This window comes from Anabrus simplex, chromosome 3 (genome assembly GCF_040414725.1).
Source record: "Anabrus simplex isolate iqAnaSimp1 chromosome 3, ASM4041472v1, whole genome shotgun sequence".
NCBI lineage: Eukaryota > Metazoa > Arthropoda > Insecta > Orthoptera > Tettigoniidae > Anabrus > Anabrus simplex.
Genome location: NC_090267.1, coordinates 357,521,153 through 357,548,452, shown reverse-complemented (window position 1 = coordinate 357,548,452; position 27,300 = coordinate 357,521,153). Strand labels below are relative to the sequence as shown.

General features: G+C 37.8%; 1 protein-coding gene across 1 annotated transcript in view; it reads left to right on the top strand.

Moving 5' to 3' along the window:
- rk (rickets) overlaps positions 1-27,300 on the top strand; it is an 824,128-nt gene that overhangs the window by 592,436 nt on the left and 204,392 nt on the right. Inside the window, exon 6 of the mRNA XM_067144502.2 lies at positions 9,348-9,419. Coding sequence (XP_067000603.2) covers positions 9,348-9,419 — 72 coding nt within the window. The remainder of the gene's footprint in view (positions 1-9,347; positions 9,420-27,300) is intronic.

Below are 27,300 nucleotides of genomic sequence, written 5' to 3'. Positions count from 1 at the left end.
ATTAGGGGCGTGCAGCTGTGAGCTTGCATTCGGGAGATAGTGGATTCGAACCCCGCTATTGGTAGCCTTGAAGATGGTCTTCTGTGGTTTCCCGTTTTCACACCAAGCAAATGCTGGGACTGTTCCTTAATTAAGGACACGGCCGCTTCATACCCACTCCTACCCCTTTCCTATACCACAGTCGCCGTGAGACCTATATGTGTCGGTGCGACGTAAAACCAATTGTAAAATAATACTGCAATCTTGAGCCTAAAATCGCGGCTAACAGCGTAGCTCCGGACTCGGGCATGGCTGTTCATCATGGGAAGTGTCGTTTGATTCGTCTCAATGAAAATGGCGCAAACAAAATCAAAAGGTGACCATTTGGCAGTTGTAGTCCTAAGAAATGCGAATATGTCTTTCTATCGGAAAGAATGTCGCTACATATGGAAAATAAATAGCTTTAAAATGATCGGATACGCATTTCAGAGTATATGGAGACTTGTTAGAATTCCAGAAAGTCCAAAATCACCAATGTGGAGCATCAAAAGTCTTATCGGAAGCGTCTCAGAGTTAAGAAGGTTGCGTCGTGAGGCGAGTTCTGCACTATGATCGAGGTCCAGCCGAGCATATCTGCTGGTCTACTGTTGTTGTGGAAAAACTTCATACAGACAGCAAAGGCAAAGTCATCTCCGTACAGGCCATGAAGGTCCTTGGAGTGGTGGAAGGTAAAGGCTTCCACTATCCGTAACCTCGGGCACTTGATGGGGTTGAGTAGTTAACTCAACGCCCGGCCACCTTTGCCCCCCAGTAGTTAACCTGATAGTCATTTCTGGTGTAGGCTGAGTGAACCTTAAGACTAGGAAAAACTTCATACCATTACCAATACTAGCTGGAATTTTTTCCGGCAGTACCTTTCAGTTGGTAGGTATTCTACATCAAAACATGCGGCATTAAACTAAAATAACATAGGTATAATTAGTAGGCTATGCCAATAGCTGCGCAACGTCCACTTTATTTCTTCATTCAGTGTTGTCTGTGTTGGGAATTATTAATCATTTCAGAGCAAGAGACTTAGATAACTTAACTGTACTATACGTTTCCGTTCGTCGCAGTTCCGTAATTTAGCAAGTACTTGAATAATCTTACCATTTTTAATGACTGGTTCTCTTCACACATATTTATTAACAAGTAGAAATCCGGTAAAAGTAGTTGACTTATATTATTATGTTTCCTAATTTCTAGAACTTCTGATGTAGGCCTAATCATCTTTATGGACATAACTACAATTCTAAAAGGTGAGAGAGAAAAAGTTTAATGAACATTTATTCTACATTTTGTGTTCTGAATGGAGTATACGAATATATGGGTATAATTAGGGTAACTTAATTATTACCCTAAATATTAAAAGAAATAAAAGGTCCGGCAGACATCACGTTACAAGAAGCGGATTAGACAGAATTATCTCAAAGCAGTATTTTAGGATTTAAATACTTTGCCTTGATAGTCCACGATTTCGAGCAACAAGACAGCCTCCATCACGTACCAGGGGAAATCTCTCATTAGTCGTTACTAGTACTTCAGTGATTCAGTTTTGTTGATAATTGTCTGGCAGTAATAATGACAGGTCTGCGTAGACCACACACTGAGACCAATGTATATTTTGTTTTGTTTTTCGTCTTACTATTGTCTTACGAACTCCATGTACACAAGCAATCTGATAAAACCTGCAGAATAACCATTCCCATACTGCCGTACAAGTGAAGGTTATTTGACCGAGTGTTTGTGGTTTCTTTAGGTTCATTCAGTTCGTATCTACAAACTACAAGCTCTGTTTAATCTTCGCAGTAAATCTTGCTTTCATCAAAGCTGTACGAACAACAGGGACTAGAGGATGCCGCTTCGTAAAGTCTTGATTACCTGTGGTATCCATGTAGGGCATGCAGAGAACGTATGCTAAGTGATCGCAGATAATGGCATAAGACTGAATAAGTAACACTTGATAAATAAATCTTGTCTGCAAAGGTATATTCGGTAATAAGTACCCTGGATAAATAATGCAATTGGATGTTGAGTAATTCGAAATATCAGTAATTCAGATAACATTGTCAAGAGCTTCAAAGATATTAAATAATAATAATAATAATAATAATAATAATAATAATAATAATTATATATATATATATATATATATATATAAAATAAGTGTTTTGTCTGTACATTGCTCAGAATTTCTAAAGAATGGTATTTCTGTATCGGTTGTGTCCATAGTAACACGGAAATGCACCTTTTACTTTTCCGTAATGTCTGTCTGTCTGTCTGTCTGTCTGTCTGTCTGTCTGTCTGTCTGTCTGTCTGTCTGTCTGTCTGTCTGTCTGTCTGTCTGTCTGTCTGTCTGTCTGTCTGTCTGTCTGTCTGTCTGTCTGTCTGTCTGTCTGTCTGTCTGTCTGTCTGTCTGTCTGTCTGTACACGCATCACGAGAAAACGGCTGAAGAGAATGCAATGAAAATCGGCATGTCAAGTCGGGGAATGAGCCACTACAATCTTGGCTATAAATCATATTATTAACGCTGAGCAAAATGGTAGTTTAGGGGAAGGCCCAAAATGTAATTCTCAAATATATATGTTATTAGCCGTCCTATCGATAAATACTGTATAACTAAAGTTTAATTCTATATTTCCAATCATTTATGTCCTGCATATTTTTACCGTACCGGCTATGATAACAGACGTATTCTTGAATTTGTATGTTTTTACTAAGTCCATATCAACGCCAAGCCACGAGAAAATGGGTAAACAGAATTTAATGAAAATCGGTATATATAGTCGGGAAATAAGAAACTACAGTCTTAGTTATAAACAATTTTATTCACCCTGGATTAACTGGTAGTTTAGGGGAGGCGCCAAAAAAATTTAATAACTATATTATTGGTCCTAACGAAAGGTACTACATAACAAAATTGATAGAGAATACAATTTCCTATCATTTATGTTTTTTTTTAGTTTTACCGTACCGACTATGGTAGGAGTGATATTTCAGAGTCGGAAGAAAACTAAATATGAAGGCCTGCAATATCGAAAGCACATAAAACTGATCAACAATAACATTACGTTGACCATTGCTTGTTGTGATATTCTTTGTATCTTATGCTGCCACTCATCTCCGATATATGGGATTATTGCTGCGAACCGATTATAACAGCCTGCCTGCATAATGGCGGGAAATAGCAGGGGACCTTCGTTCACTGATAACACTAGGTCTTTCCAGCAAAGGAATAATAATAATAATAGTAATAATAATAATAATAATAATAGATTCACGTCTCTCTAACTACTTTCAAGGTGACGTTGACCACATGCCACTGCAATACTTGTGCACTTTGTCTGTCTGGGCAGCAGTCGTCTTGGGAGTTATATTTTCTTAAATACCTGTATATAGCAGCGGGTGGTCATTCAAGAGACGTGAAAATGTATCAACAGCAGCAACATCAACTGCTACCTGAAGACGAAGAAGACTCTACTTGAAAAAAGGTGGATTTTCTCCTGTGCACTATAACCTACCAGCAATAGTTTCTCTCAAATTTAAGGTAGTGCTTCACTCTCCAGCACGACTTTCGCTGCTCATAGCAATGCCTACTGTAAATCTGATAATAGACTGAGGTTAAGAGGGCTCGGTAACTAGCACTGTGAATGCGCTTCATGTAATGGAATGCCGTAGACTAAAACATAGCTGTAATTTTCGTACCTCTATTACCATAATGAACTTTAGAAAGTGTGTGTTAGCTAGCCGCTTCTGATTTATGACGAGTGGTGGATGCATTCCAAACTGTACAACAAGAAACAATTGATTGCTATGATCCTCATGAACATTACCAGGACACTTATACCGGATAAACGAAAAACCTGCTTCTTTCTTGTGTGTACTTCTGAATGCTAATTTGAGGATAATTACACACATAACCCGATCAAATGGTATGGAAGGTCCTCTTGCAAACATGATGGACGCAGTGAAATATTTAATAATAATAATAATAATAATAATAATAATAATAATAATAATAATAATAATAATTAGGGCTAGAATTTTCATGATGGAGCATATATTTTTTGGCAAGACTGATAAGTTCCTTAAATATATATAAATGCTTGTTATGAAAAAGTAATCGAATGATGGTACTTTGTTAAGTCATACTTATGCATAAATGGTCATTTCTATGTGATAGAGCATATTTTAGATAGTAAATGGTCATATTCGTCATATTTACACTCTTTCAGGTAGTAAAGACATTTTCTCATTCAGTTTCTTTCTTCCGTGTTAAATGGAGTTGTTGTATTTCTCAGAATTACACATCACATTTTGTTTCCTGGAAAATGGTAAGAACCTACCTACCTTTACCCTTGCGCAACAGTGAGCAGAGGGCTACTTAAGCGTGTCCTTCGTAATCTGGTGTGTCTCAGAGGTTATTGAATCTTGTTGAAGTCGGAAGTGTGCGTTCTGTGTAGTATAGTTAAGAAAAAAATGCCTAAAGTGAAGCAACGTATTGAAGTAAAATTACAACAGTTCGTGTCTCAATATGGTGAGAAAGTGTTCGCGCGAGTGATGGTAAAGTACTGTATTGTAAACTGTGCGATGTAAGAGTAACTGCGGATAAGTCATTTAACGTTCAGCAGCATGTGACAACTGAAAAACGCAAACGTGGAGTACAACGAATCGAAAATGGGAAGACACTGCAGCGAATGCTCCTAGGAGAATCTCGCCAATCTTATTCGCCATTTTGTGAAGAACTTTGTACATCCTTTCTTTGTGTCGACATTCCCTTAAATAAGCTGAATGATCCAAAATTTCGTGAATTCTTAGAAAAATACACTGGCAAATATCTTCTCGATCCTTCCACTTTAAGAAAGGACTACATCAGCCGAAGCTACGAGAAAACTATGCAAGAAATCAGACAACGGGCTGAAAAGAAGAAAATATGGATATCAATTGATAAAACTACAGACTCTAAGAGAAGATATATTGCGAATGTCATTGTGGGGACTCTGGGAGAAGATGGTCCGGGTGAAACGTTTCTAATAAACTGTGAACATTTTGAAAAAAGTCAATGTTTCTACCGTTAGTAAACTGTTTGACAGATCTATTCGTACCATATGGACCGAAAGAGTTCAGTATGACAGTCTACTGCTCTTCATAACGGATGCTGCGCTTTATATGGTGAAAGCTGCCAAATCACAAATCACTAAAAGCATTATATAGTAAAATGGTGCATGTGACTTGTTTAGCTCACGCCTTACACAGTGTTGCAGAAGAGATTCGTAGTCAATTCATTGAGGTTGATAAATTCATTGGGTGTGTCAAGAGGGTCTTCTTGAAAGCCTCTCCACGTGTTTCATCATTGAGGCTAGCTCCAGACATTCCCTTGCCGCCTTCTCCCATTTTGACAAGATGGGGATCCTGGATTGAATCCTGCAACTACTACTGCCAGAAATTCAACATTGTGAAAAGTATCATTGATTCATTTGATAGCAGTGAAGCCGCTTCAATTGGGCTAGCCCAGGAATTAATGTCTAGTTCTGATATTTCAGGTCAACTTTCATACATCAAATCAAATTTTGGTTTTCTTCCTGCTACGATAACTGCTCTGGAGCAATCAGAAGTGCCACTAGTGAAGCAGATAGAACTAGTGAAAATAACTGTGAATAAATTTAATGTTGTTTGTGGTAAAGTGGAGCAAGAAGTATCAAACAAAATGGAAAAGATGTTAGAAAAAACGAAGGGTATCACACATCTAAAAAGTAACTGTGATCCGTGGAAAACGGTAAATAAAAATGTAAACAGACACTGGGATGGGCTTAAAGCAATTGTTGAGGAATGTGAAAACAGGTTTGTACATTTAAAGGTGGTAAGAAATGCTAAAGACCCACCTTATTATAATCGAGAAATACTGAGACTAAGAAGGAGGAGCAGATTGGAAAGAAATAGTTAGAAATGGCTGTGGAAGTAAGAATAAATTGAAGGAACTTACTGGGAAACTGAATCTAGCAAAGAAGACAGCCATGTATAACATGATGGCAAGCATAATTGGCAGTCATACAAATATTAGTGAAAAATGGAAGGGTATGTATAGGTATTTTAAGGCACAAACAAGTTCCAAGAAGGACATTCCAGGAATAATTAATGAACAAGGGGAGAGTGTATGTGAGGATCTTCAAAAGGCAGAAATATTCAGTAAGCAGTATGTAAAGATTGTTGGTTACAAAGATAATGTCCATATAGAGGAGGAGACTAATGCTAAAGAAATATTAAAATTTACATATGATAACAATGACATTTACAATAAGATACAAAAGTTGAAAACTCGAAAAGCGTCTGGAATTGATAAGATTTCTGGGGATATACTAAAGACAATGGGTTGGGATATAGTACCATATCTGAAGTACTTATTTGATTATTGTTTGGTTGAAGGAGCTATACCAATTGAATGCTGAGTTGCTATAGTAGCCCTTGTGTATAAAGGAAAGGGTGATAGACATAAAGCCGAAAATTACAGGCCAGTAAGTTTGACATGCGTTGCATGTAAGCTTTGGGAAGGCATTCTTTCTGATTACATTAGACATGTTTGCGAAATTAATAACTGGTTCGATAGAAGGCAGTTCGGTTTTAGGAAAGGTTATTCCACTGAAGCTCAGCTTGTAGGATTCCAGCAAGATATAGGTTGTGAGTTTCACAAATAGTAAAAGTCCTTTCAGTTTTAATTACTGCGTTGATGGGGTGAAAGTTCCTTTTGTGGATCATTGTAAGTATCTAGGTGTTAATACAGGAAAGATCTTCATTGGGGTGATCACAAAAATAGGATTGTAAATAAAGGGTACAGATCTCTGCACATGGTTATGAGGGTGTTTAGGGGTTGTAGTAAGGATGTAAAGGAGAGAGCATATAAATCTCTGGTAAGACCCCAACTAGAGTATGGTTCCAGTGTATGGGACTTAATTCAAGAAGTAGAAGAAATCCAAAGAAAAGCAGGTCGATTTTTTCTGGGTGGTTTCCGGCAAAAGAGTAGGGTTACACAAATGTTGCAAAGTTTGGGCTGGGAAGAACTGAGAGAAAGAAGACGAGCTGCTCGACTAAGTGGTATGTTGCGAGCTGTCAGCGGAGAGATGGCGTGGAATGATATTAGTAGACGAATGAAGTTGAGTGGCGTCTTTAAAAGTAGGAAAGATCACAATATGAAGATAAAGTTGGAATTCAAGGGACAAATTGGGGCAAATATTCATTTATAGGAAGGGGAGTTAGAGATTGGAATAAATTACCAAGGGAGATGTTCAATAAATTTCCAATTTATTAGGAAAACAACAGTTAGCGAATCTGCCACCTGGGCGACTGCCGTAAATGCAGATCTTTGATTGATTGATTGATTGATTGATTGATTGATTGATTGATTGATTGATTGATTGATTGATTGATTGATTGATTGATTGATTGATTGATTGATTGATTGATTGATTGATTGATTGATTGATTGATTGATTGATTGATTGATTGATTGATTGATTGATTGATTGATTGATTGATTGATTGATTGATTGATTGATTGATTGATTGATTGATTGATTGATTGATTGATTGATTGATTGATTGATTGATTGATTGATTGATTGATTGATTGATTGATTGATTGATTGATTGATTGATTGATTGATTGATTGATTGATTGATTGATTGATTGATTGATTGATTGATTGATTGATTGATTGATTATGTTCCATTTCAATGATTTTGTTTTGTGAAAAGTTGTTTTCTTAATCATTTAGAAATATATTCAAATGATATTGTCAATTTCAAGTATGCTCCTCTTATGTCAGCTGAAGTAAAACCAAGTTTTTCAAAGTACAATGCTTTGTTGGCTGAAATTAGGAAATCTTTTTTATTTTAACATTTGCACAAGGTATTGTACATTGCAACTCAGGACTCATAAACTGAAGATATAGAAGCATATGAAAATAATCGCAGCGTGCGTTAGCTATGTACTGACAATTTTAATAAAATAAGAAGCACACTACAAAATCAATTTACGTAGTTTAACTTATCCTGTGCATTTTATTCATAAAATAAATGGTTCGTTGTCATAAACTGACTTATTGACTTTACAACTAGAATATTACCTCAAATATAATACTGTTAGATCATATTTTTTATGTTATTGTGCATATCTTGGTAAATTTTAGATCATAAGAGCATTTTTTCTGTGCATGTTATGTTGATTTTTAGGTCATAAAAATCCTAGCTCTGTTGATTACTGAAGGTGTATCTTGCAAATCACTGAACACTCATCAATGCTGCTGTAGCAATAATTGTAATTGTTTCTGATAATGTACTGGATAATATTAATTCATATTGGTTTTCTATATCTCATGGAAACTTTCGGTAATCTATGGCCGGTTTTCAAATGAAGTGTCTCTGAAACCAAGTGTTAGTGTGAGTGCTTAAAGAGATACACTATCAAATTTAGATACTATGTTTTGATGGTGAGAGCTGGCAATTTGTGTTGATACACAACAAACAGCGAAGGGCAATATAACTTCTTATATATGCATAGTAACTATTGGTCATCGGACTCACTAAAAGTGGTAATGCAGGTCTCGCCGTTGTTTCCAATTGCTTTTCGTTCTAGGATTATTGAATGTATATAGGGAGTATTCCAGCAGTTGTAAAATTTATTGAATGTGTTGCTATTTTTTATTTGTTGTGTGTTTTGCTGAAGCACTAATGTACGGATTATGGTTAGGTTAGAACATAGGTAGTTTATTTTCAATTCATGGAGAAGTTATTGGAGAACGTAAGCGCAGTTCCTGGTTGCTTAATCATTTTCAGAGGGTTAGGTGAGGGCCGAAGCATATGCACCAGTATGCAGCTTTATGTAATCGCCCTGGGAGGGAGAATTATCATCCTCTATTAAAATTCGAGGGATTCATTTAGATGAACTCTGGATCTCAAATTCCGGACATTTAATTACATTTACTTCATTTATCTTATTTTATTTTATATATTTATATATTATTTATTTTCATAATTATTTTGCAACTGTTCTGGCCTGCACCCCTACCAGCAGACAGAATTATACGGCGTTATTACTTCATAATCCGTGTGCATTGGCTACGATTCGAAGGAAGTACGATTCTGTTCCCGTATTTGCATCTTTCCTTTACGAGGTATTTCCCTTCTCCCTTCAATGCTCTTCCTTTTCTGAGAACTTGGCAAAAGGGAAGTGGTCCGATGTTAATTCGTGTTATCAGTAAGGTCCATTGAACATGTCTTGACAGAACGAATACGACTTGAAATAATGTGATGTTCGATTTTTCGTTTCTTGCAGAATGCTCAGGAGAAACCGTATAACCCATATCGACGACGAAGCGTTTGTGAACCTCACCAAGATCCGGGTCCTGTAAGTATTTAAAGTATAACTTATATGTTTTATTCAGTACCACTGTCAAACACACAAGAAAGAAGGGTATGTTTTTTTAATTTATATTCTACTGTCCACAATAATAGACATGGTATAATTTGTATTTATGCCCTGTGAAACGAAACAAACTTCGGGAGAAAAGCTCAAATAGGTTTAGGAGTTACCAGATGGTTACAACATCATAAATATTTGTTTTATATATTCTTAACTGTAAATTTTAAATTAAAATAGGCTTTGTTTACACAGTTTATTTAAAAAATTATGTCCAATAACCATATACATGGTAGTACAATTAAATTAAGAAGAGGAGCTAATTGTCTAACTCGCAGTTATCATTTGCATCAGCTAGGTCAAGTAACGCAATGATGCTTTAGACGAGGTCTGTGTTCGAGGAACCCTTCCCTCATGACATCGTCATTGACAGTTACGTTGTGAAGAACACTTTTTAGGTGTCTACAGAGGTCATGAAACTTGGATATCCTCCATATATGTGAAAAACCGGAGGTCGAATTTTGGAACGAATGCAATACTTCCTTCATTTCTGTTGCCGTTCGAGAGCAAAAATCGAATTGAGGCCAGGCAAAACAACAGCAGCAGGAAATCCCACTTTATACAGAGTGTATCAAAATTTAATACTCGAACTTCTAGGGATGGAAAATGTGACAAACACATATCTTTTATTAAGGAACAATAGGTCGAAAATCAATAGCTGAAGTACACTTTAGGTGGTTGAGAATTAAACTATTACGTGTAAATTTAATTGTTTTAAACTTTTACAAAACTTTTCAAAAGTGCGTCCTCCTGCTTCAACACACGCTCTATATCAATGTGCCTTTGCCTGTCGTACACGTTCAGAGACCCCCAGGCATGTGCTGTAGAGAGTAAGCAGTTGCGAGCACCCGAGCTACAAACTCTTCCTTTGTCCCTGTAGTATACTGTTCCACCGCTCTGCTTTAAACGAACCAAAACTTACTGCGTGTTGTCACAGCAACGACTACGTATCCTGACGTGATGACATGTTTAAAAAAAATGATGACTTTGAAAAATAAGGGCCATAATTAATTGATACTCTGATTTTGTCTGTCATTAATTCGTTTCAGACCCATTACCAAAAACTGATTGTTTCGGTCCATTTTAACGTACCTAGAAGTAGGAGTATTTAACGGTGATACACCTTAAATTTGATGACTCTAACGCTATCTTACTTTACTTCCCCTAGTTGACTTTGGAAGAAAATTACGTTGAGCTAATTTTACAGCCCACTCTGTACACATTTGCTGATTGATTCGTGTTTCGTTTTGCCTTCCATGAACTAAGTGACGCATTTGGTCCCGTTATGGAATAGAATTTGATCCGATCTGCAAGCATATACCCTATTACATGTTTAATATTCAATAACTGTGGAATAGTATTCATTCTCTCTCAATCTGAAACCAAATGAATCGGTTTTTCTTAAACAGCACATGTCAGTAAATATTAGTTTGGAGATATCCACTTAAAACGTACAGTGTCAGTGGCAAGTGCTGTTTCTCCAACAAACTATTATTACCAGGCAGAACTACCGGATAAAGCAATGCAGTGACGTAGTGACGTGTGTAGTTTCTGCAGAAAACGATAGATCTATACTTAAAGACTGTATTACTTGCCTTAACTCAACTGTGGCACAATCTTGACATGTGGCGTTTCAAAAAAAAAAGATTCAAATGCTTTCTAGTCCTTAACAGTTTCACTCCATTAACAAATTATATCTGAAATTTGGTTTAAGACATATAACACAGCCATTCCGCTTGTTGCTATATCAGTTGTTGAATCTGCATATGTATATATTTTCCTACAGTAATAAAAAAATATCAAACGTTTTATGAATTTTTTCTCGATAAAATTGATATTGCCCTCCGAAGCTATAATACTATCATCAGCCTTCAAGTCCTTATACATAATCAGTTATATTCCATAACATGATTAGGCACCTCTAGAATATAGCAGTATATTGTCGTGTATATTCATATTTACAATATTGCTTTACAAAACGTTATAAACAGTTTGAATTGCTGCTACGGGCAACTAATGTTAGTACACGAAAACACTGTTTACAAGTGAACGTTTGGTATTAATTATGTATTTACTTAATTCGTTTACGACACGGGGTTGGTTTTACCTCCGGACTCAAAGAGGGATCCCACAGCTACCGCCTCACGGGCAATGTTCTGGAGCTTGAGACATTTGGTCGGCGATACAACTGGGAAGGACGACCAGTACCTCGCCCAGCGGCCTCATCTGCTATGCTGAAAAGGGACCTTTTGGGGGAGGAAAAGATTGGAAGGAATAGGCAAGGAAGACTGAAGGAAGCGGCCGTGCCCTTAGATTTGGTACCATCCTGGCATTTGCCTGGAGAAGAAGTGGGAAGTCACGGAAAACCACTTCGAGGATGACTGAGGCGGGAATCGGACCCCCTCCACTCATTTAAACTCTGAAGGGTGAGTGGACCACTTTCGAGTTCTCGTACCAGTTTTCAAATTTCGAGCCCGGACCTCCGGGGGTGGTAACTAATCACACTAACCACTGCACTACAGAGAGGGACATTTTCGGTCTTACTTAGTATTATATCTTTATCAGACACTTTGTGATCGTTCTCTGTATGAGTGAAGGAATGTACGTAATCAACCAACAGGTGGTTTACACTAGAAAATGTAGACATTAAAGGTTTCGTATCTAGTATCGCTACTCCTCGCAAATTGGCATCCTTCTTTAAAATTTCGATGGGCATCCTAAGCAATTTAGTTTATAGTGATGATAGTGATTACTGTTTCAATAAAAATTACAACTCTCTTACCACTAATCAGAAATGTAAATAGAGGAATTCTGAACCTTCTAATAATGAAGGTATCGGGAAAAGTAAGATAAAGGCCACGAAGGGCGTAAAAATAAAAGATTGCCAAGGCCTTGCAAACTTAACACCGTCGGGATCAGAAACGAACAAGTTGATCAAGGAAGGTCAGATAGGAAAGACGAAAGTGAGATCATGATATAGATGTTGATTACCGTAGGGAAACCGAAATATTTGTCCCGAAAGAGTAAATTTATAATACCAATATAGATGGTCCGGTTTTGGACATTATACATTTTCCAGCTAACTCATTCCTGGTTGTCAGCCCAGTGTGCTAAGTTGGGCTCATCAGTTGGTAAATAGCACACCCACCAAGAAGCATGGTTAGTGCATACCGTGGAGGCCACTGTGTAGGCTACTTGGAGCCATCGGCACGGCCAATGCACTATGGGAATCAACATCTATATCATCTGATGGCCAGGCAGGCAGCAATTTTTGGTAATGAGACAAAGTCTCTCATAGTGCACTGACACTGCCGGTGGCTCCAAGTAGCCTACACAGTGGCCTCCACGGTATGTACTGGCCATGCATCTTGGTGGGTGTGCTAAGTACTGCCTGAGGAGCCCAACTAAGCACACAGGGGCGAAACGCTGGCAACCAGGAATGAGTTAGTTGAAAAATATATAATGTCCAATAACAGACCATTTATATTTGTATTATAACCCTGGCTCAGTTAAATACAGCAATACAGCCCTGTGACCACCAACATACACTCCGAAGGGCGGGTTTCCCTTTCAACTGCTTCTTACGTCAGGCAGGGGATACTGTGAATGTAGACATGACAATAAACGTTTGGGCCTTTGCCATGTCAGAAAACAAGGTCAAATTCTTTACGTTCCATGGTATATGCGTGCGAAGTAAACAGCAAGGTCACCGGACGAATCAGGAATGAAATAAATACATAAATAATGGAACGAACAAAATTGCTTTACGTCACACCGACGCAGATAGGGCTTAACGACGACGATGGGACAAGGTAGGGCTTGTAATGCGAAGGAAGAGACCATTACATTAATTAAGGTAAGCCCCAACATTCTCCTGGTGTGAAAATGGGAAACCACGGAAAAACATCTTCGGGGCTTCCGACAGTGAGGTTCTCCCGAATACTGGATTCTGGCCCCAATTAAGCGACTGCAGCTATCGAGCTTGGTAGTGCAACACAAGACTGATAGGGCAGAAGAATACAATAGAGCTAAAGACGGAAAGAAAATTGTGTACCAGAGAAACGAGAAAAATGGGTGAGAGTCAGGCGGGGGGGGGGGGGGAGAAGAAGAAAAAGAAGGACGTACTAGAACGGGGTTGAAGACACGGGAGTAAAAAAGAAGTAATAGTAATACCGTAACATGTGTACACGGGTTATAAATGTATGACTCATAGCACATAGCCAGAGTGAACGGTCTAGTGATGATGAAAGTCGAATCTGGAAAACACCTAAAGGAAATAACAGTAGTGAAAGGACATGGAAGAGAACTACCTACGTAAGTCCTTAATGGCTGGCAACCACGTTTTCTTTGATAGCCGGTGTCCCCACTGAAATTGTTAGGATTTTTATGTGTTTCCACAGCCTCCCATACAATCCTAAAGCTGTAGTGTTTAGTGTGGGTAACAGCTCGAACATCTTGGAACACGATATCATGGCCCATTGATAGGGCATGCTCAGCTATTGCTGACTTGTCTGGCTGATTGAGATGTATGGTCCTATGTATGAGTACCAATGGACCGGCGTGTTTGGCCACCTGAAGGGAATTTTGTACACCCCAGGGTGTAATAGTGAGGGCAGTTTGTCCTTGCTTTTGCCTAAACTGTGAGCGATTTTTGTAACGGTGCCAAACACGGTTTTTATTTTGTACTTGCGGAGGACCTTGGCAATTCGATCTGTGGTGTTGTGGATGAAAGGAAGGTAGGCAGTTCTCTTCACTTCTTCGTTCTGTGAATTTTGCTTAGTCGTCCTTTTGGGAAGCAGGGTTCTATGAATCAGTACATCGTTGTAACCATTACCCTTGAACGTGCCTTTGAGTGTGCCCATCTCCTTTTAGATATTTGATGGGTCTAAAATTCGTTTCGTCCCCGTGGTGTCATGAGAATGCCCTGTTTTTGTGCTGGATGGTGGTGATAATCTGCATGGAGGTAGCGATTTGTGTAGGTGGACTTAAGATAGAATGCGACAATCCAATCATTATCAAAAATAATATTCGATGGGCCGGACACTGTGCCTGCAGGAGATGTAGACAACGCAATCAAGTAGGATAGCAGAAAACAGTACGATGACTTTCTGAAGACTAATATGAAGTATAAAACTAACTTCAATAACTAGGAGAATGTAGCGTGTGATCGGCCGACATGGCGACGTATTGTCAACAGGAGTTCACAACATTTTAAGCAGCTTAGACCATAGAACGCTGCCCTTCTGAGCTCGATATGGCGGGTTCGATCCCGGCTCAGTCCGTTGATATTTGGAGGTGGGGCATTCTGTAAATACTTCAGTAAGTAATTTAATCACCCCTGGCTTGCATTTAGGGCAGTCACCCAGGTGGAAGATTGCCTATCATTTGTTTACCTAGCATTTTCTTAAATGATTTAAAAGAATTTGGTTATTTATCCAACATATATCTTGGTAAATTATTCCAGTCCCCAACTCCTTTTCCTATAAACGAATATTTTCCCCAATTTATCCTCTTGAATTCCAACTTTACCTTCATATTGTTAGAGCCCTGAGCTGATGTACAAAATCTATCTGCATTCGCACTTCCTTCATCCGCATCCCGCAACCGTATCCTCGAATGGTTATCCGCGGATATTGTAACTATAAAAGTACACCGAAGGTATAGATTTGTTAACATAATACAATAGGTCTGATACCTGGCACCAGATCCCCTACAGTCACAACTTTATTGCGGATTTCCTCTCGCGACAACAACCGACATATTGGCCGGTTCCCTTTCGGAATATTTCTTCCTTCCTTCCTTCCTTCCTTCCTTCCTTCCTTCCTTCCTTCCTTCCTTCCTTCCTTCCTTCCACTAAATTCAGGCAGGTGCCAGTTATGCTTAGGTCATATTTACGGCTTTATAGTCTCAAGGCTCTTCATATATTACAATTCTCCCATAGCAATGCCAAGGGTCGCCTAATCAGAAGGAAACAATTAAGAGCATACCTGAGAGAAAATCAATAAACTTAATTATTTAGAAATTATCAGCAAAATTATCCGTACTGTCATGCAGTTTGCTTCCGCCAAGAGACTAACTTCGCGGATATCAAAATCCGTGCAGGACTCTAGCTATTACGATCTTTCTTACTTTTAAAAATACCGCTCAAAGTTATTCGTCTATTAATGTCATTGCACACCATCTCTCCACTGACAGCTCGGAACATACTGCTTAGTTGAGTAGCTCATCTCCTTTCTCACAAGTTTTCCCAGCCCAAATTTTGCAACATTTTCGTAACACTACTCTTTTGTCGGAAATCACTTAAATATGCCAATATCCTATCGTTAGATTTACTAGCACGTAGAAGAACTCTTCCTGAACAAAGTTCCGGTACCTTCACATTTTCTCAGCACTTTGTAGTTTTAGGTGGAATGATTTTTGTATGCAAATTTCCATCCTTGTGTCTGAAGGTTTTGGTCGGCAAATTTGTGTCACTTTGATCAGACCATGAATGAGGTATGTCTACGATAGTTGAAAATTCACGGTGTTTAATGTAAACTCACAATTTACGTGTCTCATCTTTCACAGGCAGTGTGTGTTTGGCACGATGTGACTGCAAACATTACAGTCACCCTTAGGGTTTAGGGTTAGACCTGTAAATAATGGATTTCTATTTATTGATGAGGAAGATAATTCATTATTTATTTAGTATATAAGTAATCACAATATACATATATCCCCCTTTTTTAATAATTTCCTAGGATTATTCCCTTATATTTTCACTAGCCTTGTTTTAGAAACTGTTGTCGGTAGTGAAATATCACGCTTCCCTCCACTTACTTAAGTCTCTTGCTTATTCACCGCAGAATATTTAATGACGATTGTTGTCCGAAGGTCTGAAAACTTCCCTTGTCGAAAAAATAAATATTATTGAGAGTTTCTTGTTTTATGTGCCATTGTGAAATGATTTATTCAACCCGTACTTGTAAGAAAACACGCACATACTTAATAATACAGTTTAAATAATAAATTCGTGTTTGATAAGTAATGGAATTCTCATAAATGTTTGAGAAATCCTATAATTACGAGCAGTTTATATGACAAAGATCATCCTGTAGGAGTATATTTTTATAAATGAAGACGTTAATAAAGAAGGCAAATCACAGATACCCAGTAGTAACAGGGTCATTATGATGCTTTACTGCCATCATTTATAAACCACTCCTCGCCTTGATATGGATTACAGATTATTTTAAATTTAATAATGATTGAGAACTTGACATGACCACGCTACTTCTTGGTATCACATCAATTTCACCCACTCTACTTGAATTTACTGAAGTTCATGTTGTCACCACACAACATTTCACCCATTAATATAATGCGACTTCCCTCATTAAGCGTAATGTTGTGGCTGTTAAATATATCATGTCACCATCCAGTCCAGTTCCACCCGTCACGTTTTATATTACAGTAACTTCACACACTTATATATATCAAGTACACATCCTGATTGTAATTGACTCTGAATATATTCTTACCATATTAAATTGTGTATCGGATTAAGGGACGACTCTAGATTTTCGAAATGGGATGATTAGAGATATGTCGTATAATTTATTTGGGTGGAGACTCGCAGAACTGTTGAAGACTATGACAGGACTTTATTTAGGAATTATTTTTTGCATAATGACCACTAAATATTCAATAGGAAACATCTACGTTTGGGGGCGGGAGAATGAATTATACTTAAATACGATTTATATTCCATTATTAATAGTGGGAAAACCAGTGACAAAAGCCTACATAGAAACAGAGACACGCGTTAACTTTCTTCTTCCATTGATTTCTTGATATATTAATTGGGTCATGGGTAATGTATCATGTGTGTGGACTAGTTCCTGTGTTACGGCTGGATGCCCTCTCCGACGCCATCCGTATGTGGAGGGATGTATTCACTACTTGTTTCTGTGTGGGGGTTGGATGTGTGGATGATATATGTTCATGAAAGGTGCATATTGCGAAAAACGAAAGCATGCAGTCCCTGAGCCACTGGAATTAACGATATGCCACTAAAATCACCGACCTGGCCGGGAATAGAACCAGTAATCCTCTCAGCCATAGGTTGTGGCATTGTCTATTTAATCAAAGGTCCAGGTAGGAACATACCAATTCATGTATTATTAAAATTCAAGCATACAGTATTTATCAAATCAAAAAATAATGATTTAAAATATATTGTTATTCCTCTTCCTAAGAAAGCAGGTGCTGATAAGTGTGGAAACTTCCGCTCTGTTCTACTATCTCACATGTATAAAATTTTAACTCATATTACTTAGAGAAGATTGAATAGACAAATGGAAGCCGAGTTGGAAGATGATCAGTTCGACTTCCGGAAAAAATTTAGGAACAGGAACACGCGAAGCAATTCTTTCTCCACTTCCGATATTAGAGGGTCAAATTAATAAGGCCAAGTCTACGTGTAGGTCATTTCTAGATTTTAAAAAGACCTTCGACAGCGTTGAATGAGCTAAGATATTTGAAATTCTGGAGCTGATAAAAAATCAAACTGTAGTGATGATAGGAACTGAGGGATAAGAGAAAGGAGCAGCAAAATACTGTACAAAGGAATAGGAATGAGGCAGGGCTGCAGTTTTTCCCTCTCCTTTTCAATGTTTATTATATATTTTTCAACCACACTTGCGGGTGACCACACGGATCCGGAAGGCAAAACAAATACTTAACCCGTCGAACGATAAAACCTCTATGATAAAGAACCAAAAAGTTATTAAAGCACAAAAATTACATACTACAAAAATAAAAACTGAAAAATAACTAGTAGAAATAAAAATGGGTTGATAAAACGGATGAAGAATCCTTCAAAGCATAAGGGATAGGTATTGTGCATACTTGACAGTGAATACAAACTCATCGAGCTAGGAATAAGTGGTAAAGAAAATCGAAGGCGCATTTTGAAATGGAACCGCAGTTGAAGGGGAGGGAATAAAAACTGTGGAACTTGCCGATGATGTTGTTTTGTTTGATTCTGTCGAAGATCTGTAGATATTAGTAAACGGTATGAATACAGTCTTGGAGGAGGAGTAAAAGATGAAAATATAATGCCATGCAGTCGAATAAAGTAGAATGATGCAAGAAATGTTAGATTAGAAAATGATGTCCAAGAGGAAGTGGGTGAGTATTGTTTTTTTTGGTAGCGTAGTTGAGACTAACGACTTCGTAGATAGGGAGCACATATATAGCAAACTAGCACAGGCGAGGAAGGACCAAAAAAAGAAATTGTTCACTTCAAATAAGTATAAACAATATTCAAATCTTTCGAAGACTTGTGTGTGGGGGGAAAAGCATTTTATGGAAGGGAATTATGAACAATAACTAGCACAGAGAAGTGTGATGTTGTAGAAGAATGTTGAAGTTGAGAATGGTAAATCGGGTCACAAATGAAGAGAGAGTAACAGTCGGTGTCATCTGATGAACCGTCAAGGTAGACGCACAATGGAAATGTCAAAATTTATTTGCGTCAGGTTCATACTTCAGTCAGTTGTATCTGGCCTCCTAGGTCATCTCCTGCTCTCTTCCAACCCCGAGAGTGTTGAGTTAGCGGGGCCTTGGGTGTCTAATTTTCATTCCTTTCGTTTCATTTGTTGATTCCCTCATTCTTCAGACTGTCAGGCACCTTCCATTTCTTTCCCTGAGTAATGTTACGAGAGGATGGTTTTTCAGTTGTACCCACTTCCTATTAAAGCAATTACTTTCATCGCATCAGAAGTCGTAGGCGGCATAGCCATAGGGAGGAGTTTCTACTTAGGCCGTGTTCAGGCTCAACCAACTGGGATGAGAAAAGTTACATACCGATTCCTTATCTGTCGCTGCAGTTACAACGGGAGACATCGCTCAAAATCAACGACGTTCTTGAATTCGCCCATCACATTTGTTAAAATCAACTTAATTTGTAATATGTGTATCAACACATAATAAAATTAGCGACTCCAAACTCTCTCGTATTTGGGTAATCCGCAGCTTGCTCTTCACAATATTAAATTTTGAGAAAACTCTTTCGCAGGAACAAATCCTGACTAATTGGGATTGCAGAAAATGTTACTACAGCTTTATAAATATACTCTCAGTTTTGTTCGCTCTTTTTCATCAGGTCACAAACAATAATTTATTGTGGTTATTTCTACCCTAGTGCAGCCCTTGTAACGCACACCCTTCGGTAAGGGTAAGCGGCAACTGCCGTCTATGGCAAACTGAGTGTTATTGCAGTGTTGTGTGTGATGTGTGAGTTTCAGGGATTTTGAGGATATTACAAACACCCAGTCCCCGAGCCAGGAGAAATAGCAATTAAAGGTTAACATTCTCCGACGAACTCTGGGTCCTCTGAATAGAAAAAGACTACGCTGACCATTCAGCCAAGGAGCCGGGCGTCAGTCCACGGATGCCGCTCCTTTAAAGTGTCATTTTGAACAAGTGGCTGAGAAGTTTGGGTTACGTAGCTATCAACTTGCGTTCAGGATCTAGTTGGTTCGAAACCCAATGTCGGCAACTCTGAAAATGGTTTTCCGTGATTTCCCATTTTCACACCAGACAAATACTGGGGCTGTCACTTCCTTCCCTTTCCTATCGCATCGTCGCATGGTGCGATGTAAAGCATATTGTAAAAAAATTGAATTGTCCGTCACCACAGTGACACATGGATCATTTTTCCCGAAGTCTTACATCTGTTGAGAGATGATCAAGTTTCAGTTTCAAAACGTTTGAACTAAATAATGATCATAGCCCATGTTTAAAGCTTTAAACTAAAGATATTAGGGTGTACGCAAGTGCTTCCTATACAACCCTACGAGGCATACCGACTAGATGGTACTACTTCAGAAAGTCTGGAAGCCATTCAATCATTATTATTTTCCACCTGTAACTTAAATCTTTGAATCACTTATTTATGAACGTTAATATAATATTGCTATGTATTTTCAGTTCTATTTTATGGTGTGGAAACACGGACCCTTACGAAAGCCACCACTACTAGACTGGAAGCATTTGAACTCTGGCTATACAGAAGAATTTTGAGAATATCATGGACTCAGAAATTTACAAACGTTGAGGTGCTACGCCGAGCTAATAAGAGACCAGAGCTGATCAACACCATCAAGTGTCGTAAACTACAATATTTTGGACACATCATGAGGAATCATAAAAGATATGAGTTGCTTTAACTTATCCTGCAAGGAAAAATAGAAGGAAAAAGATCTCCTGAGCGAAGAATAATTTCCTGGCTCGACAACCTTAAAAACTGGTTCAACAAAACATCTGCAGAACTGTTCCGAATTGCAATGGATAAAGCCAGAATAGCCAACGTCCTAGGTGTACAGGCATGCTAAGAAGAATAATATAATTGAAAAATAATACTGGGGGCTAATGCCCCTCGTGATAGCAGAAGTGTTAATAAGGAACGTTCTTATCCTTGCTAAGTGCTGTACGTTAATAGTCTATGTTGCCAGGAGGATTTCTTTTTCTGTAATAATATTGGACATCAACCTCATAGCAGGCGTACAGAAACCAATAAAACTACTTGTAATAGCTACAGTAGTACGTTAATATGCGACAATAACAAATGAAATACTCCCACTAGTGTTTTACAAACAGGGAACGGAGCCATTTACCATTGTAATGTACAGCACCGATTATTATGTCGCTAACACTAATCCTCCGGCATTAAAAATTCTATTTAGGTGGTTAATTAGCACTTTGCGTTAATGGTAGCATGTTATAAGTCAATTCGTGGCATGCTTATTTGTTTACTGGTATCTAATCCAAAGTCCATCTCAACATTAATACCGAGTGTTTGAGCTGATAATATACAAGCAACATCATTATAGCATTAGTGTCCGAGGATCTTCAACAGGGTTGTCAACAGAGTCTGTTTGTAGCACAACTCCTCCCATACTAATCATTAGTAATGGGTTGTCTACTTGTGCGCAGAATATTGATATTGCAGTGTGTAACTTGGGTGCGTGGGAACTTAATGAAATATGGTAAAACATATGTATGAGCTTACACCACTGTATCAACCTGTTTCCACAGCCGTACGTGTTAGCTGACTTACCACAAGAGTACATTATCAAGGTATTTGGAATAAAATGTACTGCGAAGAGGGGGGTATTTTGTGTCCACTACAAATATATTTAGTTATGGAAGATTCGTGCTATCATTTACTTTTAAAGGCGTGCAATAATGGTAAACTGAAATCTCTTTTGATCATTTTAAACAATTACGAACGTTTAACACACAGAGAAATCAGTAGATCGGTAGAAACGCACACAAATCATTTGGTCCCATGAATTACCAAGAGACAGGATGGTGGTGGTGGCAGGGATAGGGATAATTTGTGACCATCTTAAAATATTTCTTCTTTTCGGAATTCTTTCAATCGAAATATCATAATAAAAATACAAGTATTCATAACAGAAAATACATAATATTTTCATGTTGTGTGTCCAACCATCGTCCCGTTTCTCTACAGGATCGGGTGTGAAGTGAACTGAATCTTCGTAGCGAGGTTTTACGACCGAATGTCCTTCCTGACGACAACCTCACCATAGGAGTCTATGAGATAAAATGAATGACGTGTTTTATGACAGTAGGAAGGGAGATGGTGAAACCCAGTGCCGGCACACAGCCTAGTCCTGTTGAATATCCCCAAGGGGTCAGCCCAAGGCTTAACGTCCGCATCCGACAAACGAATCACCATCAACAGCATCTTATAACCTCATTCCACATGAAAACTGTGAATAGGTTTGGAATTTAATCCAGGCTTTTGGCAACCACTTTATTTATTTATTTATTTATTTATTTATTTATTTATTTATTTATTTATTTATTTATTTATTTATTTATTTATTTATTTATTTATTTATTTATTTATTTATTTATTTATTTATTTATTTATTTATTTATTTATTTATTTATTTATTTATTTATTTATTTATTTATTTATTTATTTATTTATTTATTTATTTATTTATTTATTTATTTATTTATTTATTTATTTATTTATTTATTTATTTATTTATTTATTTATTTATTTATTTATTTATTTATTTATTTATTTATTTATTTATTTATTTATTTATTTATTTATTTATTTATTTATTTATTTATTTATTTATTTATTTATTTATTTATTTATTTATTTATTTATTTATTTATTTATTTATTTATTTATTTATTTATTTGTGTCTTTATTAAGTGGCGAAGTTAGGGCTCTTGGCCCTCTCTTACACTTAACCACATAAATGTTTTTTTATTTTTACAGTATTAAGCTAAAGTATCATTGTAATCAATTACTGTTATTGAGATATGTATATCAGATAAGGAATTAGAATAATACAATTAATTAAGGTTACTACTGATGAAAAATTATAGGATAAATAGAGAGTGGATAATAACAAAAAAATATCAACTTATAACCTAAAGAATATATCTACAACTAGCTTAAAGAAAAACTTATTCAAATATAAGGCTAAAATAAATTAACTAGTATGTTACGATCTGAGTGAACTAAAATCAATGTTACTATGTAGTCTATTTCTATGAACAGTCTATAGCCTTAAATGAGAGTAGTAAGAACGTAAATCTAGTACATCATTTTTGGTTTCATTCACACGTCATTCACTCTTACATTCATTCGAGTCAACTCTATGTACTCTGGAGGAATTTACGGTAGGCTGTTTTAAATGTCCTAGACGAGCAATACTTTTTAATATCATCCGCGATCGTATTCCATAACCTCGTAGCGGAGACCAGAAATGAATGGCTGTAGGTATTCGTTCGATGCGGTGCTATTTCAAGTAGTGATCCGGAACGAGTGTTAATTTCGTGGAACGAAGAAAGAAGCCTAAAATTGGACGACAGGTAGGTGGGGCTGTTTGAAGAAAGCAACTGATAGACAAGGGTCATTTGGTGCATTTTTCTACGGTCATTTAAACGTAGCCATCCCAACTTTTTGTAGTATGGTGTTATATGAGCATCATGTCGGAGCTGGAAGGCATATCGAATGCAAGAGTTCTGTACACGTTGTAGCTTTGTTGCTTGTTTACAGGTTAGATCAGTCAATAAACTGTCACAGTAGTCAAAGATTGGAAATAGAAGTGTTTGTATGAGTTTTAATTTAAGGTCCAGTGGGAGAACATTTTTATGACGCTTCAAAGGATAAATAGATGCGTGTACTTTTCTGCACACATTGGTTATATGCTCATTCCACGTTAGAGTCTCATTTAAGGTGACCCCGAGGTTTGTAACAATCTTGGAGTATGGCACTTCGGTATCATCAGTGGTAATTGGAGGAGGATTGTAATTACTATTTAGAGCACATAGTAACTTTTTGTGTCCAATTATTATGCTTTGGGTCTTTCGTGGGTTGATGAGTAAGGCGTTGTTCCTGGCATACGTTGTGAGTCGTTGTAGGTCTGTATGCATATGCTGGATCGCTTCGCATATACTATCTACACTGGTATGGTAATATACCTGTAGGTCATCAGCATACAGATTTACAGTGGACAAGTGGGGATGAAATATCATTGATATGCAGGCTGAATAATAAAGGTCCAAGCACAGATCCTTGAGGCACGCCAGATAATCTGATAGCCCATTTGGACGTAACATCGTTTACTGAGACACACTGGCGACGATTTGTGAGGTAGGATATAAAGAAATTGAGCGCATTCCGGTCAACGCCAAGGAAGCGCAATTTTGAAAGGAATAGTTGTATGTTGACTGTATCAAATGCACTGCTAAAATCAAGGAGCGTGAGTACCGTCACCTGTCGCTTATCCATAGCAAGCCTGATATCATCTGTTACCCGAAGGAGTGCTGTCGTCGTACTGTGGCCCTTCCTGAAGCCAGATTGCAACGGGTGTAGTAGTGAATGATTTGTGAGATATTCAGTTAGTTGCTCGTGAATAAGTCGTTCAAGGGCTTTCGCAAGCGGAGGGAGTATTGATATAGGACGGTAGTCTGATGGATAATTTGATGTGGTGTTCTTTAATACTGGAATCACTAGAGCATCCTTCCAAATGTCTGGAAAAGTTTCTGAGTTTATACAGTAGTTGAAGATATGAGTAATGATCGGTAATACTGCGCCGATGACATTTTTATGAAGCCTATTGGAATATGATCTGCTCCTTTCGCTTGAGATTTAATGGAATTTAAGACTCGTTTTACTTCGTTTATATTGACAGTTCGCAATGAGAATGTTGGTTCAATATTCAAGTAATTGCCATCTTCGTGTAACGGGATTCCGGATTGGGGTCGAGTTTCTTTGATTTGATTACCAGGAATCGAATAGGCTAACCACGATGTCAGACTATATAGACTTGACATATTTACGATGATGGCCACCACACGGGCTCAATAATATTTTCATGTTATTTGAAAGAACATTTGCATGTTAAATACATAAATAATAGAGAAGGTGGATATAAAGTAGTCCCTGATGCTATTTCTAGGTCTAATAATAATAATAATAATAATAATAATAATAATAATAATAATAATAAGGCCCAAGTGGAAAAAGGAAGAGCCCTTACTGCTACGTAAATATAAGTAAAAGCTGGTCTATCTGCTTTCTGCTCTACACTTCTTTCACGTAAAACTGCTTAATCGATCGAACTGAAATTTGGTAAGCTTATAGCTAGTACCATTTATCAACATACAGGCTGCTTATTGTCACATCGTCTCTTAAGCGAAAGATTATGTGAAGCAAGTCAGAGGGAAATGCACGCCTGGCCCTTAAAAGTGAAAACGCTGCTCAAAAGGTTACTGCAAATAAAAACATACCCTACTAAGTCTACGTAGAACACAATTTTCTAAAAAAAAATTTGTGTGAATTGTCTTCCTAACTCTAATAGTTTTCTAAGTACCCTTCTCCGTATTAGCGACTGCTTTATCCCATGAAAATTAACATAATGAGTAAACTCTTAGTCTTTCAGTGAAAGGGACATAGGATTTAGAATTATTTTTCTGCACAAATAGTTATATTCGCTCTCTTCAGAATAATAACAGTTTTCCAAAAATTTGCGCTTCTCCACGTGTTAAAGGAAGCGAATGCTGACACGTCCATCGCGGTGTATACTGCTCGCATAGAGCAGGCGTGTAAAGAACTCAGCCTACTACTGCAGTGTTGCGGCAAGCGTGGCAGTCATGGCAAACTACTGACCTGACGTCTCTACAGTGTAATGTAACCTCGGGTTACTTGTAAATGACAATTATTCTTACGTTTAATTTATATGTGTGGAAAATTAAAAATGATATTTTCGATTTTTCGGTGGTTTTCCATTTTTACACCAGGGAAATGCTGGGGGCTGTATCTTGATTAAGGCCACGGCCGCTTCCTTCCCACTCCTAGCTTTTTCCTATCCCTTCGTCGCCATAAGACCTATCTACGTCGGTGAAACGTAGAGCAACTTGTAAAAAAAACGCAGGGATTACGTATAAGCATCAGAAACCTAGACCATGAATAGACAGGGACGAGTCAGTCAACTGGAAATAAGGGAATGCAAATTATTAAGAAATATCCTAAGTAACAGATGGGTCGACGGGTGGGAACAATTGAGATCTAATAAAGAGCTATACAGCAAGGTAGAACAAATCACAACATCGGAAAAGAAGAAAAGACTACTATTCTGTGGATAAATTTTGAAGATGTCAGATGACCGACCAACGAAAAGAGTATGGAATTCCATCAAACGGAAATCGTCAAGGCCGATATGCTTCCAGGAATGTACAAAGGATCTGGGGCAGATGGGTACCCCAGAACAGGGTCAAATTTAGGGAGATCATAAAGAACTACCAGTATTTTAAGATGGAATCAAAACCCAAAGAACGAAGAGCATAAGAAGGCACTGCCTGGTGGGCTTAAGAAATACTGGTAAGATGTCAAACCGGAAGAAGAACAAGATTTAGACACTGACATAAAATTGCTTTATATCACGCAGTCCATAGACGCTCAGCTCGATACAAATAAAAATCCATATTCCCCCCGGGGAAAGAGGGAACTCTTGTATTTACATGCTTAATATTGTATTTATCAATCAATAATATCACGTAAATTGATGAGAAAATAACTGGCATTTCGTGACGTTGATCTTTAATTAATGGTCTTTAGTAATGACAATTATTTTATTCACAGTTAGGTAATATGAAATGAATAGTGTGTGACAATTAGGCCCAGTACGGGGTGGCAGGTAATAATGCCAGCCAGATATGATAATTGCGGCAAGCGGCAATAATGTGGACGGGGCGAGCATCAAGCAAATCAATAGTGGCTGCGAAATGTTGAGGACCGAGCTCGATAGCTGCAGTCGCTTAAGTGCGGCCAGTATAAAGTATTCGGGAGATAGTAGGTTCGAACCCCACTGTCGGCAGCCCTGAAGATGGTTTTCCGTGGTTTCCCATTTTCACACCAGGCAAATGCTGGGGCTGTACCTTAATTAAGGCCACGGCCGCTTCCTTCCCACTCCTAGCCATTCCTTGTCCCATCGTCGCCATAAGACCTGTCTGTGTCGGTGCGATGTAAAGCAACTAGCAAAAAAAAAAAAAAAAAAAATGTTGAGGATCGTGGTAAGGAACCTCACAGAAAAAGTTGAAAGCCGAATAACAATGGATCAGGCGCTCGGAATGATCTACAAGTGGGAACAAGTAGAATCTTCTGGGAACCGATATAAAGGGTGTAATTGGCGCACGCCAATCAGTCGGGGCCCGCCTCGAGCGAGCCAGTCTTGAGTGAACGTAAACAGACAGTCGTGCGTCCGTG